Source organism: Indicator indicator, chromosome 25, assembly GCF_027791375.1.
Source record: "Indicator indicator isolate 239-I01 chromosome 25, UM_Iind_1.1, whole genome shotgun sequence".
Lineage (NCBI taxonomy): Eukaryota > Metazoa > Chordata > Aves > Piciformes > Indicatoridae > Indicator > Indicator indicator.
Window position 1 is genome coordinate 12,497,068 of NC_072034.1, and position 18,902 is coordinate 12,515,969.

The 18,902-nt window shown below is 46.4% G+C and overlaps 1 protein-coding gene across 1 annotated transcript; it reads right to left on the reverse strand.

The window, feature by feature from the left end:
* Window positions 1-18,493, reverse strand: SETD7 (SET domain containing 7, histone lysine methyltransferase). Its single transcript, XM_054392366.1, has 8 exons — window positions 18,454-18,493; window positions 12,967-13,096; window positions 7,309-7,510; window positions 5,107-5,296; window positions 3,135-3,216; window positions 1,891-2,008; window positions 1,445-1,602; window positions 1-181 (listed from the first exon to the last, which is right to left on the reverse strand). Exons 1-8 carry the CDS (start codon window positions 18,491-18,493, stop codon window positions 1-3), a joined length of 1,101 nt encoding a protein of 366 aa, XP_054248341.1.
* Window positions 18,494-18,902: the final 409 nt, after the last annotated feature.

The following is an 18,902-nucleotide window of genomic DNA, read 5'->3' on the forward strand; positions in this document are numbered from 1 at the left end:
TCACTTTTGCTGGGCGGCCTGGAAAGCTTTCAGTTCCAGCTGGTACCACTCCGGCGCTTCCGGCCCGTTCTGCCCCACGGGGTTGTGGTCGTATCCGTAAGCCACTGTTAATTCTTCATCCTTCTCCACAGCCCTGATGGTGCGAATACACTTGATAGGCCCAAAGCGAGGGTGGACAAACCTAGGCAAAGAGTAAAACACATTTACTAGGCTCAGCTGTCAACTCACAGACCCGGTGTTCACCCCGTCCACAGTCTCAGAAGCCAGGCGCAGCTCAGAGTGGGATCAGGTGAGTAGATTGCTTTGAGTCCACCTTACAAAGGCTGCTTAGTCTTGAGAGGAGAAGGCTGAGAGGGGATTTTATTGATGTCTATAAATATCTGAGGGTGGGTGTCAAGAGGAAGGTGCCAGTCTCTTTTTGGTGGTGTCCAGTGAGAGGACAAGGAACAACAGGTACAAGCTGGAACACAGGAGGTTCTACCTCAACACGAGGAGACACTTTATGGTGAGGGTGACAGAGCACTGGAACAGGCTGCCCAGAAAGGTTGTGGAATTTCCTCCTCTGGAGACTTTCAAAACCTGCCTGGATGCCGTCCTGTGTGACCTGTCCTAAGTGTCCAGGGGGTTGGACTCAATCTCTGGAGATCCCTTCCAACCCTTAATATTCTATGAGTCTATAAATAAAGGCAAAAATATCAATGTAATGAAGCAGCTTTGTGTATCTCTGTTATTTGAAGGTTTTCAACAGCCCTACAACATTTTTTTTATTTGTAATAAATAAATAAAGCAAAATTAATCACTGCTACATGCCTTGGGTTTGCAGTGGTAAACAGAAAAGTACAGATTATGAGAGACTGAGGAACATGGAAAACTGCTTTTCTTCCTTCCCTCAGTGCAAGTCACCTACCAAACAATCCTAACACATTTCTGCACATCTTCTTCCAGGGTCCCACAGGAAAAGGAACTATCTTATTTCATGAAGGAAAACTACTTTTTACATATATATCTGCACAGGCCTGATTGTTTATACACTGGTATGAAAATATTTATACCTTGGAGTCTATGAATGCATCAAAAGTTTGCTAGTGCTCTGCAGCTGGTGCAGAGCAGCAAGATGCTGATGTTTTGAGCTTCAGAAATGACAGCACTTTTGGTGATGTTGGCCAAGCACCTGTAGCTGAGCAAATACAGTGAAGTCCTAGCCAAGCTAGAATTCAGAGAGCTGTGCTTATGCATTTTAGAATCAAGAGGCAGCTCCTAAAGTTCATGATAACACTAACACAGTTGCAAACTTCAAGGTACTCCGCGGTGTAAGTCCCAGGAGACTCAATGTCTCCGTCTGCTACACCTGCATCAGCAGAAGCTCCTCCAGTGCCTGGACCCTTTACTCCCAGCCCCACCCTGTGAGCCCAGACTGCTGGGCTGCAGCTTCCACTCTACTTACGGGTCATAGATGCAGTTAGGAGTGAAAGAATGGTTTGCCTTATGCCCCAGCGAGGCACAGTACTTGGCAGCGTGGTTGTAGGGCTCCGGCACGTCTATGACTGTCTCATCATCCAGGGATATGGTATTTCCATTGAGGGCCCAGTCTCTGCCATCTACCTAGTTTGCAAGGCAAAAAAATTCAGTGTGTGTGTGTATGTGTAGGAATCAATTTTGCCAGCAAGCTGAATGCAAACATTCAAATCTATGCAATTAAAGTTTTTCCTGCAAGTTATTAAAAAAATTAAGTAACACAACCACCACCCTTTTTTTTTTTTTTAACATGCACAGGTGAACATGCACTTTGTTTAAACTAGCATCTTAGAACAGGGTGAATGTAAAATTCTACTCTAAGAAGGTTTCAGCAGGAGCAATGAGAATTCAGAGTGACTTTCCTCTCTCCTTTACCTCCTGGTGTGTAATTCGTACTCCGTTGTAAAAGGACATAACTGTGCTGGCTTCTGCTGCTATTTTGGAAAATAATCCTTCTCCAGCACTGGAAATGAGAGAGACATCAACATACACCCTGCAAGGGGAAAGGGGCATGGAATTAGTGAGTAGCCACAGCTTTCATTTTCAGGAAGTACTATCACAACACTACTGGCATAAGGACTGATACTTCAATGCAGTAATAATAGCAGCAGTAATTCAAACCCTCCAAAAACAACTCCTTCTCCTTCCTCTCTCCCATATGTCCTCTCTGCTTTGTCACATAGGGATTTGGTGTACAGTGAGGGCTGACTTTATCTGTTAGCTTGAATTTTTATTGTTTTCAAGTGCCAGCCTGCTATTGCTCCTCAATGATGCTTTAAGCTCAGGAACACCCTCAACAACATACCAGAACTCAGAGATCTTAAGCTGAGGCTGCTGGTGTGTACATGCACAGATTACTCCTCCAGTGAGCAAGTTTTCAAGGTGAAGCCCTAGATCTTCAAGCACTTGATACAAATGAATGCCAGCATTTTACTAATTGCTTGTTTACATACTTCAGAGTATCAGAAGAGGACTTCAAACAAGACATCTACAGAGCATGGCCTCTTAGAAGTCTAGGTGAAATGTGTAGCTGTGGAATAGCCACAGAAGAGAGGACTATGATAAGGCAATTGCTGAGGAGCATGTTTTGACAGCACAGGGTTGCCCCAGGCAGTATTTCACTTTCCTCTAGCTTGACAATTTACCCTTGCCTTTTTTGCCTCATCTGTAGGGAGGGGAGAAAGCTTTGTCCAAGGCATGCCATCCACTGAGACACACCAAACAAACACAGCACACTGCAAACTGAAGCTAGAAAATAGAGAACAGTGTTGGGTTTTCCTGCTCAGAAAGTTGCAGACATGGGCTGCTAGTGGAGGCCAGGACTTGACTGAATGTGTCTTTGAAATGCTAAGAAATTATCCCAGTTTCATCTTTTAGAAAGCATCTCTGTTCTATCTGTCAGGGTGTAATCCTATCAGGCAAATCAGGAATAACTTCAATTGAGCCAAAGGCTCATGGATGTGCAACAATTAGTTCCATTCCACACACCCTTACAATACACACACCCCCTATCTCCTTTAAAATTTTAACATGAGGAAAGGGTTGCAAAATTGGGCCCTGAATATTTAACAGCAAAGAAACATGGACAGTATCAAAAGAGAGGAGAAAACCAAACCTACCTCTCTGACTCATAAGGATCAGGAAGCAGTGCATTTGTAGAAATGCAAGATGAAGTAGATTTGTCAAAACTGTATACTGGGCCTAAAACAAAACAAAACAAGAAAGGAAATAAGCTAATTAGCAGCACTGAAAGCAAAACAACCTTTAACTTAATCAAGACATTCAAAAATTAAATTTTAATGCCTGCTTCCAGAAAAGGATATTCAGAACTGCACCTGTATAAGGGCTTCAGTGAGCTACTGTTTCTGGATGGTTTTTTTTCCTCTTAATGTACAAGTGTACACTATTATTACCATTATGACTAAAAGAGGATATCTATGTGCTTCAAGCTACCAGCTTTTCAAGGACTTTCAAAACTGACCATCCCAGAGCTTCTGATTAAAATTAAGCAAAGAAAAAGCTAAAATATATTCAATAACATATTAAGTGTTAAAAAAAAAAATAATCTTGGGGCTATTTCAAATCTGAAATGTTTTCTAGTCCAAATCCTGAAGAGGCTTCAGGATGTTTAGTAACCACAAAGTACACTTGCTAGAGTCATTTATTTCCTGCCATTAACAAGGAACTCAGTGGTGCAGCTCTAATTAGATACTTACATCCTTTTGCAATCAGCTGCCAGAGGACTATCTGGGAGACAGGTTAAGATACAGCAGTGCAAAGTTTGATAGAAGGCCATTGGCCCCTGGCGTCTGAGATCTATTCTGGCTGAAGGCAGCTTCCTCCAGAGTGTAACTAACTCCTGTTCACAAAGCACAACTGTACTCTCTCAGAAGACATGTTTTATTTTTTTTGTTATCACAACTGAGCTATTTAAAAAAAAATAGATGTCAGATGCATCTGCTTCTTTCTGCCTGCTCACTGACTTTTGTGTTCTTATTTCACATCAAGTGAGCCAATCTTTGCTGGGAAAGCAGCAAACATGTTAACATAGTCCCTGTTTATCATGACCCTGCCTGCAGCTTAGAATCATAGAACTGTCAGGGTTGGAAGGGACCTCAAGGATCATTCCAGTTCCAACCCCCCTGCCATGAGCAGGGACACCTCACACTACATCAGGTTGCCCAGACCCACATCCAGCCTGGCTGTGAAAACCTCCAGGGATGAGGCTTCCACCACCTCCCTGGGCAACCTCTGCCAGTGTCTCACCACCCTCATGGGGAAGAATTTCTTCCTAACATCCAACCTGAACCTACCCATTTCTAGTTTTGTTCCATTCCCCCTAGTCCTATCATTACCTGACACCCTAAAAAGTCCCTCATCACCTTTTTTCAGCTTAACCCACTCTGCTCCAACACGTCACATACACCTTAGAGCAACAAAACCACAACAGAATGGTAGGAGCCAGACATAACTGCCTTGAAGAAGCAGCACTGCCTATGTGAGTCACAGGCACCACTGTGACCTTAACCATTTCATAGCTCTCCTCTAGCAGCAGGAACAGGCAGACTGAAGGGTGCTGGTGAACCACACTGTTACACAACAACTGAATCCACCGCACTAATTCCAGTCCCCGTGTCCTTTCAGCTCCCTAACAGAGATGCCACAAGGTTCACAGTGCTGACATTCACTTCCACAAACCCAGCTGCCAGAGCTACAACCAACCCATGGCCTCCCTCTCCACTTCTAGCTATGTTTACTAATGAAACAAAGCCTGTCCCTGTGCCAACACTGGCACAATTGGACAGGTTTTCATGCTGGCACAGATGGCCATGCTCTGTGTGTGTGTGCTGAGCAGGTCCTCACCCATGCAAGAAGGGTTATGAAATGCAGCCCAGCAGCACCACCACATGGGTCACTGCCCATCTCTTCCCAGAGCAAAGGGAGCACCCCACAAGCCTTTCTGGCTTCTCTCTAACAGACTCACCATCACATTGCAGCCAGCCTTTACTCTCTAACAGGGAACATCATAGAAATGTTTGCAGCCAAGAGCTGGTAGTAAGAATGCAAGTTTCCCTGTCAAGCTGAACTTACTGCCTGGTACAACTTCAAACTGAGGTTTCCCATCCTCTAGAGATGTCAGAGTTGCCAGTTTGGCTTCTATCATTTCTCCATCTATGAACCTTCCAGAATATGCAGTTTTGCCATCAGGGTACACATAGGCTATCTTCTCCCCAGTCATCTCCCCTTCTTCATTCACTTCTCCCACAAGGCTGCCTCCATCCTGAAAGCACAGGCAAACAAGAAAAGTTATATTTTTATATAGTTACATTTTACTATCTTCAGTAAATGAAAAAAAGATTTTTCCCCAACTTTTTACAGCAGTAAATCTAAAGTACAGTAAGTTCAGCTGTGAGATCATGAAAAGGAGTGAGAAGCTGGGTGAAGTCATTCCAGTCAGGATAAAACTGCTGCAAGAAAAGAATGGGGTTTTCAACATTGTCTGAAATAGGCAAAACCCAAGGGCCTTCCTTCTGTGTGACACAGAAGCTGAGCTCCAACTGGCAAAACAGTTTTCAAATCAAGGCTCCAAGCCACAAGCATGCATTGTCTGATTTTCTTAGTGCAAGGCTATGGTGGAGGCAAGAAACAAAGTTAATACATGGCCTTGTTCACTGATAATTCATGGTACATCAAAATAACTGATGCCTAAGAAAACAACTTGCTTCTCTGTCCCAACATCACCCCATGACATCAGGTGGTACTCAGTGAGAACAACTGTTTGCTGAAAGCCACTGTCAGCAACACCTTTCATTTCTAAAGTTCACACATTTTAGCCCTGGGCTGTGCCATCTGTGATTTGCCTGCAACTCAGGTTAGGTCTGTTTCCAGAACTGCAGAATGAGGTGCAGAGAGCAGCACAGGTCCAACAACTTTCAAGTGTTTAGTTCAAAAAGGACAAGGAAATGTCTTCAAATAATGCCCAGGAGCAAAACCAGCAGGTGTGATGTGGAAGCAGACTGATTTTAGATCAAGATCACTGCACACAGACTCTGTTTCATAGACTGGCACCATTTTGTTCAAGGATGAAAGAGCTTCAAACAGTGTAGTAAGAAACGGTGAACCTTAAGTTTGGGTAAAAAAAAAAATCACTGCACAGAACATCTCACACAGCACCATACATAAACAACTGCTTCCATGGCAAAGGCTGGGGTTGGTTTTTTTTGAAACACCTTGCATCCTTTAGTCTGGCATGGTGACAATGATTAACAAGCTCTACATATCCACATTTCCAGAAGGCCCAGCAAGACTTTATCAGCTGGAAGATTAAACAGGAGACGTACAACCCAAAGGGTCAGTTATGAGTATTTTACACACCAGTGTTGCAAAACTGCTGCTCTGTATTTGGCAGCATACACCAAGTGTTTGTGATTCCAACACATGCTTAATGGCAACAGTGAAAAACAGTAAATAAAATGAACTGCCAACGGTGAGCATTTGAAATGAATCTGCAACTGAAGTGTGTGGCATAGAAATAGATTGGGCTTGGACCGGCAGCTTAATTACATGCAAGATGTTTCCCCCTCCTCAGCTCAAGGGAAAGACTGAAAGGTTCAGCTCTGGAGTGCTGTGTATAAGGCTGGATGGGAATTAAAATGAAAAACCAATATTACATTAACCCCCCACTAAAACCCAGTACAAGCATTACTGTCCTAACTAGCAGGGCTATAACAGCACAGCAAAAATGCATCCAGTTTTCTGGAGGAATAGTTGAGTGGCTCCCAAGAATCAGAAAGAGAAAATTCTGGCTTGCTTAATGAGTAAAGCAGCTGTCCACACTTCAGTCAGAGGCACAGCTCTCACAGCAGTTCACAACAAACTCTGAAGGAATGGACTAGAACTTCCCCCTCCTGGTTAGAGAGGAGCAGCAGGCAGCAAGAGCTTGCACAGCTCCCATGCTCCTCACCTGCACTACAACAAAATCACCACCTCAGCATTCACAAGGAGATGCACTTGAAATGCACTTCCAGGGGGTTGGGCTCTCTAGAAGATTCAAATAGTGGAGGCATCTTACAGCCTTCCTGACTCCTGTCTCCAGGGCAGACGTTCAACACTAAAAAGCTTTAGCTGCACGTTGAGTTATCCGAAATCAGCACGCACGGATCTTCCACCCAGATCTTTGGGTGTTGCTTTCGGGATAGCTGGGTCATGGTGGGTGTTTGTTTCAGCTGGGGAGAGAAGACGGAGGCACAAAGGTGCCATTCTGCAGTGAAGAGGGCAGGTGGTCAGGCTTACCGGGTAATAGATCCAACAAACTCCATGTCGAATGTTGTCCTTATACTGCCCTTTGAATATCAGCCGCCCGTCACTGTCATACTCCTGGGCTGGTCCATTCAGCTCTCCATCCACATAGGTGCCATGAAGGACCACTCCATCCTCATAAGTGTAGATTCCCTGGCCTTGCAGTGCATCATCCACATAGTACCCTTCCAGGGTGCTGGGAAAGAGAAAGGAAACAACAGTGGAAGACTTCTCGCCCTTCTAAGAGGTGAAGACGCAACCCTGCTCCTCTGCTCTTCATTCTACACACCACAGGTACAGAGAGGCTGAGGGAAAACCTTCAAGAAACTCAGGTCTGAGTAGAAGGTGACTGTTACTGCCTGCCTTGCTACGGCTGGGTACCATACAGCCCTCCCACACACAGACACCACCACTGTGACAATCAGAGCTGTCCCTCATTTGCTCAGTGGCCTCTCCCCAGGAGCCCAGGCTGACGCAGGGCACAGCTATGTGCCACTGGACTGAGAAGTTTGATGAAAGGCTTGGGGGCAGCTGCCAGGGCTCCCTTGCTGGGACACCGCTTCCAGCGTCGCTCCTCTGTTCCCTGCCAGCCATCACTATGCCCCGTGGCTGAAACTCTGATGTGTTTGCCAGTTTCACCCAAATTTGAGTGGGACAAAGGGAAGGGGAGTGGGAAGGTAAACCTGACTTCTCTGGAAAGCCAAGATGAAAATCAGAAACCTTTTTCTACGGACCTTCCAAGGCAGAGAACAACCTAAGCTGTCCCTTCACCTGGGTGTGCTGCGTGGGCACAGCATCATTCACCTACATTGATGAGGGTGGTGAGACACCTTGGTTACCCAGGGAGGTGGTGGAAGCCTCATCTCTGGAGGTTTTTAAGGACAAGCTGGATGTGGCTCTGAGCAACCTGATGTAGTGTGAGGTGTCCCTGCCCATGGCAGGGGGTTGGAACTGGATGATCCTTGAGGTCCCTTCCCACCCTAACAATTCTATGATTCTATGAGCCCTTTTCATGGAAAAAAGAGGAAATTAGTACTCAAACAGGCTACTCTGACATCAGGATATTCCACCTCCTACATTTGGATCTTTACTGACATCTCTCTGGTGAGGTGAAATTACCATACAGTAGGATCACAAGAGGGCACAAACTACAACCTGCCACTGGTCCAGTGTTAGCTCCTTAGGGACGCTCTCAGCAACAATCTGTATCTGCTGCAAGCACTGCTATTTTTTTAGGTATTTACATTAAAATGGAACACAGCCTGTCAAACAGAACCAGTGCTGCACCTGGGTTTGAACAACTAAATGTTTCACTTCAGTTTTGTCTTACAAACCCTCTAGAAGGAGCACAGCAGTACCCTGCAACCTGCTTTGCTTCCTTTCTTAAAAAGCAGGCTGCTGAAACTACAACAAATGAGAGTACAACTGCAAAAAAACCCAAAAAGATCTACTGAGTTAATTCTCCCAGGTTAGAACCAGCACATTTAGCTTTTCCCACAGCACATTTAGCTTTTCCCCCAGCTAGCTGCAGCACAGATAGTGCCACTGCAGAATTCTGTTTCTGATGCAGACACATAAGGTATAAGCCCCAACAGCATCTGAGAGCACAAGACTCTATGTAGATCCATAGAATGGTTTGGGTTGGAAGGGACCTCAGAGATCATCTAGTTCCAACCCTCCTGCCATTGGCAGGGACACCTTCCACTAGCCCAAGTTGCTCAAGGCCCCATTCAACCTGACCCAGAACATCTCCAGGGAGGGGGCATCCACAACTTCCCTGGGCAAGCTGTTCCAGCATCTCACCACTCTCAGTGTAAAGAATTTCTTCCTAATCTCCAGTCTAAATCTCCTGTCCTCAAGCTTCAGTCCATTCTACAAACATTTGACAAAACCAGTTTTTCCAGAACTCTGGAAAGGAATTGTTTTCTCTGCATTAACTTCCTAGTTAAAAGCTCCCCTTCTCTGTTTTCACATAACTTTGGCAAGCTGGCTGAGTTTTCCATGGGAAAATACACTACAGCAAAAGCCTCTACAAACCAGATGCAGGACAGGAAGGCTGTGTTACTACTCTTCAGCCAAATTAATTTCTTGATCCAGGTTGCTACAGAGCTGCACAGTCAGTTTTGGCACCACAGCACAGGGAAGGTGCAGAGCAGATGAGGGAACAGCCAGAAATCTGTGCACGCACTTAAGGCTATAAATTACAGCATTTTCTCCTCCAGTTCACAGACCACCAGATTTGAATTTCCTTGTAGTTGGCACCACACAGAGTACACATGTAGGATTACTCTTTAAAAGAAGCAACCACCCCCAGTTTATGTAATGAAACAGACCAAAAAAAAAACCCTTCTTGTTACCTTTAATGCTATTAGCTAACAAGTTGCTAAATTATGACATTAATTCAGCACTGAGGGGAAAAAAAAAAATCCTAAATCTTTCCTTTTATTGCAACTCAATCTTTTCATTTTGTTTCTTTGTATTAAGCTTCAAACAATGTCCAAAAGATCCATTTGTTTTTACTCTCATATCACAGAATCATAGAATTGACAGGGCAGGAAGGGATCATTCAGTTCCAACCTCTCTGCCATGAGCAGGGACACCTCACACTACATCAGGTTGCTCAGAGCCACATCCAGCCTGGCCTTAACCTCCAGGGATGAAGCTTCCACTACTTCCCTGGGCAACCTGTTCCAGGGTCTCACCACCCTCATGGGGAAGAATTTCTTCCTAACATCCAATCTGAATCTACCCACTTCTAGTTTTGCTCCATTCCCCCTAGTCCTATCACTACACCTCCAAGTCTTTCAACTTTGCACAAAAGTTCAGGTTCTCAAACTTCTATACTTTTCAGGGGGTTTTGGAGTTATTTCCACCCCACTCCTCCTTTTTTCTCTTTTTAAGCTCTCGAAGTATGGTGTACCTGCAACTAAGACCTGACCAGCACAAAGAAGAATAAAGAGACTGTGTCCTGCATAAACAAAATCACACTAATACAAGTTTGTACTCCTCCAGTTTGCTTCCCAGATTATCATATTTGTGATAATGCAAAGCTTTACTCAAGTCAAGATTTATCAGGTGTACTCTTTTCCCATTAGCCACAGGCCTAGAGGGGCCCTAGGATATCCACTACCTATGAAATAAACCAACTAAGAGCTGGGTGGGAGTGGAATACTTGCTGCTGCAATATCCTTTTAGGTATTCAGTTCCATGGAGAGGCTCTGATCCCCCACCCTAATTCCTCCCTATATGGGAACATGGAAAACTTGTTCTCAAAACTACTGCCATTCTCTACTGTTCTCTGGGAGAGAAACAAGAGCCTCTAGCTAAGGAGAAGAGCAGCTGCAGCTCAGTGCCAAGCCCAACTCTCGTGCTCGGAGTTATTGCACAAAGTGTTTTGTGAAGTGCACTGCCACCAAGGAAAGCTCGAGTCCAGGATCCAAAACAGGGACTATGCCAGAGGTGAAACTTCTCTCTCTGGAAGAATATGTTGGGTTTTGTTGCATTTTTGAAGGAGGAGTCAAAAACAACTGGTATTTTGTTCCAGCTTTCCACTCCCTTAAATAATCAGCAGGAAGGGGGGCAGCTCTTCCAGTAAAGGGGAAAGTTTTCACTGAGGCAAACAAGGCAGTCAGGCAGACAATCCTGTTTCCCAACACTCAGAAAATGAAAATGCTTACACTGCTGTCAGTCCAGTGTCTGACATGACTCATCTGTTCCCAAACAGCAGACCTACAGCCATTCAGCTCTCAGCCTTTACCAGCAGCCCACCAGGGAAGCCAAGCCGGGAATGCCAAGACCAGCTCACCTACTGCACTGAGGCACACAATACTGAAAGGGGAGAAGAGCTTTCAGACATTCTGGGGATTTGTTTCTCTTCTCCATAAACATTCAGCCTTGCCCATGGCACAGCTAATGGAACAGCACGCCCCACATCCTGGTTCATGCTAGGTCATTCCTCCTGCAACACATCTCATGACACCTGCACCATCCACTTCAGAGAGCAGCTTGCTTGCTAGCTGGGCAGAACTAGGTAAACTGCAACAACTTTAGCAACCAGGGTCACTGCTTGGTTAAGGCTGCTTTGGCTAAATTAAAGCAACCTTAGGGCAGTTGATAAAAATATCCCATTTTCCCAAACCAAATTACAGACTATTTTTGTGTCTTTTCCATTCTGCTAGTTCCTGAAGTCAAACTAGAGCAAATAGCTCCGTTTTTTTTAAAGGTTACAAAATGAAATAAATAATAAAATTAAAAAAAAAAATTAAAAAAGAGAGAGAGGAGCTGGCAACACTGAAGTGGTACAGAAAAGGTTCAGCAGCAGCCTGAGCACTGCCTGTCCCCTGGATTACTTGGAGGAGCAGCCCCACAAACAAAATACTGGGTCAGTTTCTCTGACTGTACAATCAGCAACTGCTCTGCTGAGATCATCCACAAGCACAGAAGCATTATGTACATTTGTCCATAGAGATGTTGGCTGCCAGCTTTAAAACAAAACAAAACCAAGAAAAAAAAGGCTATTTTAGAGAGGTCAGCTGCTGGGCAGGACTGACTTTCAGTCACTCACACAGGATTTAACAAGCCCCACCACCACCAACAGTGGAGATTTTTCTTCATCCAAGCTCAGAGGCCCAGAGCAGTTTCTGCACAACTGAATAAATGTCTCTTTCTCCCCAATAAATAAATAAACCAATCAACCAACCACACAATCCCCAGTATGCAGGAACTGCAAAAGCACAACTGACTCAACTGAGACAGCACAATACCTCTGCTCCTGCTCAGAAGTTTGCTGAGCAGGAGGAGAGCGGAGCCGGCACGACTGCGGCTTTAAGGGCTGCTATTCATAGCGCCGCCGACAGCTGCAAGCCCGTGAAGAATCGTGGCATTTTATACATCTGCTGCTCCTTGGGAGGAAGCTCTGAGCAACTGCAGAGGGAAATGCTGCAGTTGGGGGAAGATGCACAACAAGGTGTTCGTAACGAAGACCCCAGGAAAAAAAAAAATCCCGTGCACAGGCACGGACTAGTCTGGTTTCACTGCCACGGCTCCCAGTGAAAAGAGGGGAAACCATAGGGCATTTTCTGGGGGGAAAAAAAAAAACCAAACATCAGGCCACAGGCAACTTGCAGAGGATTAGGCAGAGTTGGGAACAAAATTATAGCTAACTCAGTCCTTTCACCACTGGACGATTTCCAAGACCAAGCACAGGTGCCTCTGTCAAGGTACTATGTCTGCATATGAGGTCTGACAGGGGGAGCTCCCAGTCCAGCTGTGGTCTCTGTATAGTTCTAGAAGACAAACCAAGAATTTCACCTGCACTCATAGACTTGAACTCAGTAGCTCCAAGTAATTGTCAGCACAACTTCCAATAGCTCTGACCACCCCTCTGTTCTCCTGCTCTCATCAGTTTGTAACTTTACAGTGCTAGAAGAGCTCACACCACTGCATTCTCCCACCAGGAAACACCTTCAGGCATCACGTCACGTACAAAGCCCCCGAGCCTACAGCAGCAGGAGAGAAAAACCTTCCAGACACAGGTTTTTAATGAGAAAGTTTATCAAGAAACTCAGCAGCATACGATCAGTGTGGGTTAGTTTTGTATCACTGGAAGCAAGAGGCAGAATACAGCTGAAAAATGCAAGAGTCAGCGTCTACCTTCCATCAAAAAAGAAGAACTTGCCACGGCCATTCTTTTCTCCATGCACAAAGTTCCCCTCAAATCTGTCTGTGGATGAATAGGTGACGGTACAGAACCCATGTGGCAACCCATCATCATCTAGGTGCCCTGAAATAAAACACAAAGAGGAAAAAAATATAACACATTAAACACTGCACACAATTGCAAACCTGTTCTGATTATGTAGCTGCTGGGAATGCAGTGGCTCCCTAGAACAAAAGAGTAATCCACATCAAAACATTTCTGTCTGGAACAGTGTTTCGGCGCTGCTGAAGTCTGTACTTGCGTAACACACTTTGCTTGAAAGAAAAAACAGAAAGGGTCAAGAGAAAGGAGAACAAGCAAAAAGGTATCTTTCCAAAAGAAACAAGGTTCATACAGTCATACATAAAAAAAAAAAATCTAAAATATGTATTTCCTGGTGAGAAGAGAACAGATTTAGAAAGCAAAGGTTTGGGTTTTTCTCTCAAGCAATACAAGTTTCACAATAATGTGGACGTGTCACCTCATTAGCTATCTACACAGGCATTTCAAGAAATAAAAGCATGTCATGCCTGTAACACTATGCCCTTGCCATATGCCACTCCACACTCTTCTTTCAGACTTGAACTGCTGCTCTCCGATGCCTTTCTGACATGTGCAGATGCCAGCTCCCCATCCCGTCCCCTTCCAAGCCATATCAGCTTTCTCCCTTACAACTGCTGCATCCTGGGGAAGCAGAGGGATGACACCCTTGGAACCTCATCTGCATGGCTCTGTGTTTTACAGAATACAACTGGCCAACTCTGATTAAGTTAAAGCTCCTACTGCATCTCCACCTCCCTCTTCAAAGCCAAAAGGTAGAAGAGTGTTTTTAACAGCTGTTACTGGGCAGCTTACCTGTGGGAACTTGGGAGTCCTCAGCACCCTGCTAGCAGAATGCTGCTCTGACTGCACAATGAAGATGCTCAAGCTCAGCAGGGCTGCTTTCAGCCCAGCCTGGGTGTAGTGAGCTCCCATTGTGACATTTTAGCAGGTATAAATTTTGCATGGAAACTGAGGACTAAATAAGAGCTGTCATATATTTACATCATTCCAGGTTTCTAAATATAAACTGACCTCTGATCCCCTGAGACTCTAGGTGAGGCACACAAAGCCTTAAGAGATGAGAGACAGCTCATGCATCCACCTCTACAGACTCTGGGTCAAGCTTTTCCCCTCACCAAATTTACCCCAAACTGGAAAGCTTATACATATGGAAAAGAAGAAACAACCTCCGGTGTAAGGAGGCACAATTACAGTCCAGGCAACAAGAGGCACAAACATCACCAAACCCCAAGTCCTGTGCCCAGAGAGAGATACCAGGTTGGGCAGAGAGCAGTGGGAAAAGCCAGCCACCCATGTGGTTTCAGGAGTTCATCTGTTCATGCTCTGATTGCAACAGGTCCTTAGGGTTCTGTGGGAACAAGGGTACCCAGAGAGCACACACATGCCCATGTGTTTTTCTCACAGCATCATAACCTACTGCTTCCTTGGAATGCTTCAGGGCCCCTCAGGGACATCACAAACAGGGCATGGTAAGCCTGTGGGGCAGCATCTGCTTAAGTCCTCTCCCATGAGCTGCATGAACTGCCCTAGCCTTTTACACCAGAGTGATTGCCAGAAGAATACTATACAGCACAGGATTGTTTGTGAGGATATATCTCCAAACATTTGTCTACCTCAAAGTAAAATGTCATTTAAAAAAAAAAAAAAGAAGAGAGATAAAAAGACAAAGATAGAGGAAGGAAAAAAAAAGGAGCTAAGTAAATGTTCCTCAAAGTAAGCAAGTAAAGGCTGTGCAGGTCTACTACCCATATCCTGCACTTGCTACTTTGAGTAAGGAAATGCAGATGATGTACAGGATAAAATAATGGTGAGATACCTGAAACTCTTCCAAGAGCCAAGATTCCCTTCTTGACCCTTCCCATGTGTGCTGCCCAAAGTTTCCCTTGCACCTGCTCTGGCACCTGCCTAGCACCCTCTGCAAGCATTGCAAGTCAATAAGTGGGCAGAAAACTCTTCCCTTTAATGTTGGTTCAGAAAAAGCAAGGCTTTTCCCCCCACCCCATTCAGCTGGGATACCTCTTTTTGTAAAAGGGCAAAGTTCTAGCAGTTATGTCAATTTAACTAAAGGATCAGTGAAATTTCTCATGTGAACACCTCTTCTAGAACAAAACCATAAATGTTACCATAGTTGGTTTTAATTAAAGGCTTCAGTTTTGTCAATATGGGAAGAGTACAAAGGTGCAAGTTGGCAAACCCTAAACAAATGCAGTATCAGTTTTCCCCTCACCACAGGAGGCAAACTTTTACAAAACACTTCAATTTATATATATATATACACACACAGAGAGACAGATGGCTTCAGTACATTGTACTGCTAAAAACAACAACACCCAAACTTGCAACTTTGTGACTATTCAGTTTGGTCAAGATTTTGCTGGAATGCAAAGCCCAACACAAAAGCTGCTGTGCTCACACACAGCACACATGGCAGGACCTTTGCACAGTAGGATACAGGCTATCCCAGAGATTTGAAAGGTCAGCTGGAACAACAACAGAAAAAAAAAGGGGTCTTAATCTCAGCCATAATACAAAGAATCCAATTTTTCTAACATTTTCTCCTACTGAAAAAAAAAATATTTCTCACCCCAACAAAATGAGAGACACTCAGTCTCTCTTAGTCAATAGGGGAAAACAAATCAATTTCAAGTTTAATTACATAGATGAAACTTTTCCTATATGGCTGAAGCCTTTAGGCTCTAATCCTGCTCTGGATGAAGTCAATAGAAAATAAATCCTCATGACTTCAGCAGGAGCAAAGCAGAGTGCTCCACTTCCCTTTCTCACCTCTCTTCCCCAGTTGTGAAAATAAACCCCAAAGGTCTAAATATATTTTCTAATTATTGTAAAGCCTGACTTTTCTTACTTCAAGGGTCTCCAAATTCTCTTCTTAAGCTAAGATCATGAACTTCTCAAGGAAAGGACTGACACCAGTAGGAGTTAAGTCATGCCACAGCATGATGATGGGGCCACTTCCTGAAAGCACTGATGGATACAGACCAAAAATAAAAGCCCTTTGCTGTCATCATCATCATCATTACTGTTACTTGACAGAAGACATACAGTGTGCATCCCCAATGAAAGACTCTGCCTGCAAAGATGCCAGATGGATGTTTTGGGAATAACAACAATAAACCAACCCCTCCCCCTTACAAAAAAAAAAAACAAAAAAAAAAAAAAAAAAAAAAAACCAAACCACCAAACCTGCTAATTTCTATCAGCTTTCCAACTCCCTTTGGGTCAGTGCAACACCACCCAGCCATCCTACTCAGGCTCAAACAGCACCCTGCTGCTGTGTCACCCCAAACCCCACGTATTTTCATACACACTACTGAATAATGTAAGCTTTAAAAACTCCTTTCCTTAGCCCACAGAAACACAAAGCAAACCCCCGACACAGCAGACCGCTTTACCTGCGACACAGGGATCAAAGCTACAACTCTCTGCCCAAGACACAATTGGAAGCCATAGATTTGAGGAGCAGTGAGGAAAGGCAGGGGAAAAGACAGCTATTATGGCACGGGGCACACCCCATCCATAGCACCCTGCCTTTGATGAATCTCACTCTCTTTACAACCCTGTTTTACACAACAAAGCTCCTCTCGGGCTCTGTTACCACATACCTAGACAATAAAACCAGACCCTAGCAGCAGCTGTTTAGCTCACCTCTGACTAAGCCGCCGTGCTCAATGCCTTCTTCAGAGAAACGTGCTGCCAGGCCTAATCCTCCTGGCACAAGATGCCAACAGCCCACCGCCGAGCGATGCGAATTACCGGCATCGTCACAGGCAGCTCCCTGCTTCTTGTGCTTAATCCCAACAGCTGAAACCCCGGGAGCTCTGCTCCCACCCTGCGAGGAGCTCTTGGGCAGCAGGTGCTTCCCCGGACAGCTTTGCTGAAGAGCTGCAGGAGGCTCCTAAATGCCCCACGGGATGACAGCATTCTAGTGTGAGGTATCCCTGCCATTGGCAGGGGGGTTGGAACTAGGTGATCTTTGAGGTCCCTTCCAACCCTAACAACTCTATGTTTCTAACACGCTGCTGTTAACTCGCATCGCTTCGTGCCGCGGTTGCCATCGGGAATGCCTTCCAGAGGCTGCGCCCTCTGGTTTAAACTTTCCAAGGGTTAGTTCTCCACTCGCAAGAGGCTAGCAGAAGAGGGGTGTATATTGCTTATGAGATGGGTCTGCCTGCTCCCACACGGGAGCTTTGCTGCCCGTGAAAGCAACCACAGCTCTCTCCTCCAGTTGTTTTCTTTTCCCTTTTCCATTGGCACTAACAGGCTCCGAGAGTGGCTGCCCCTCACCTCCAGAGTATTAACCAAGAATGGGTACACCTGATATCTCAACCACTGCTGAGGGGGCTTGCTAAGCTCCAGGAAGAAGGATTCCTCCTTCACAAGCCTTGCTACCCTGCTCGCTGGCAGGACTGCTCAGTAATTACGTCTAAGCATATTGTTTGAAAGGTTTGTGACCTTTTTTTTGAAGCATTCTGTTTGTATCTTAAGGATATACAGACGTTATCCCTTGAATAAGTCACAAGAAGTAGTTTCAAGGAACAACTTCAGGAGGTTTCATGTGGAAACTTCTAAAAATCCTTATACCTTGCATTACGGTCGGGCTCGATGATCTCAAAGGTATTTTCCAACCCAATTGACTCTGGCTGTGATTCTAAATGACACAGCTTCCCGGACTACGCGGCCCGCAGTCCGGACGGCAGCTCCCGTGCCGGTAAGCGGCTCAGACCAGACGGGGCAGCCCAGCTCCGGTACAGTGCCACGGGCGGGGCGGCGGCTAACCCAAGCACGGAGAGAGGCACCGGCCCGCCGTGGAAACCGCTAAGGGCACCGGCTGCAACGGGCAGAGTGCCACCGCCTGTATCGGGGCACAGCAGCCACGGCAAAAATAATTTCAAAACCATTTTTTTTCTTTTAATTATTATTTTTTTCATACTGATAGCGTCACCAGCAGGCTCAGGGGCCGGAGCCTCACGTTTGGGCTGGCACTGCAGAGCCGGAGCGCTCCGCTGCAGGAGGCAGCCGAGCTACGCCACCGGCAAGAGGCTGCTACCGACTGCCCTAAGCCCGACCCGCCCGGCTCCGCCGCGGCGGCCCCGCACCGGCCCTACCGCCCGGTGCTGGCCCCTGCCCCGGCATCCCCTCTACCCCCGCCACCGGTCACACACCGCCACGTGCGCAGCGGCGGCCCGGCCGTTGCATAAGCCCGCTGATGTCATGCGCTGCCTCCGGCACCGGGCGCCCCTCTCCAGCCAACGCCGCCGGTCTGCGCGCCCCCCTATTCCTCCCGGGCGCCCGTGGGGCCGCCTCGCCCATCGCCCGCCGGTGCCGATGCCTGCCCCACTACCCCTTCCAGGGGCAGGTACCTTCCACGGTCTCCTCCAGCGTCTCCTCGTCGCTGTCCATGGCGGCGGCAGCAGCGGCGGGCGGGGCACAGCCGCGGTATCCCGGGTGGGCGCGCGCGCCGCCCCGCCTCCTACGCCTCGCGGGGAGGGGCCAATGCCGTGGCTCCGCCCCCCGGGCCCGGAGGGGCGGGGCTGGGGCGGGGTAAGGCCGCACGGCGGCAGCGAGGGGCGGCGTGGAGACCCCCAGTCCGCCGCAAAAGGGCGATCCCGGGTGGGTAGCAGCTGCCCGGTCACCTCCGAGCACTGTGGGCAGCGCCGACAGAGACCTACGCTGGGCGAAGCTCACGGTGCAGGAGCGAGCAAATGGTGCTGGACAATGTGCAGTGGACACAAACTGGAACACAGGAGGTTCCACCTAAACATGAGGGGGCAAAAAAAATCTTCCTTTCGAGGATGGCAGAGCGCTGGAA

Bases quoted from the DNA above. Each gene is read 5' to 3' on its own strand.
- SETD7 (XM_054392366.1), bottom strand. From the start codon at position 18,493: ATGGACAGCGACGAGGAGACGCTGGAGGAGACCGTGGAAG. The intron at 13,097-18,453 runs GTACCTGCCCCT...GTTTTATTTCAG, and splicing joins GCTGGAGGAGACCGTGGAAG to GGCACCTAGATGATGATGGG. The intron at 3,217-5,106 runs GTAAGTTCAGCT...GTTTTGTTTTAG, and splicing joins GTTTGAAGTTGTACCAGGCA to GCCCAGTATACAGTTTTGAC.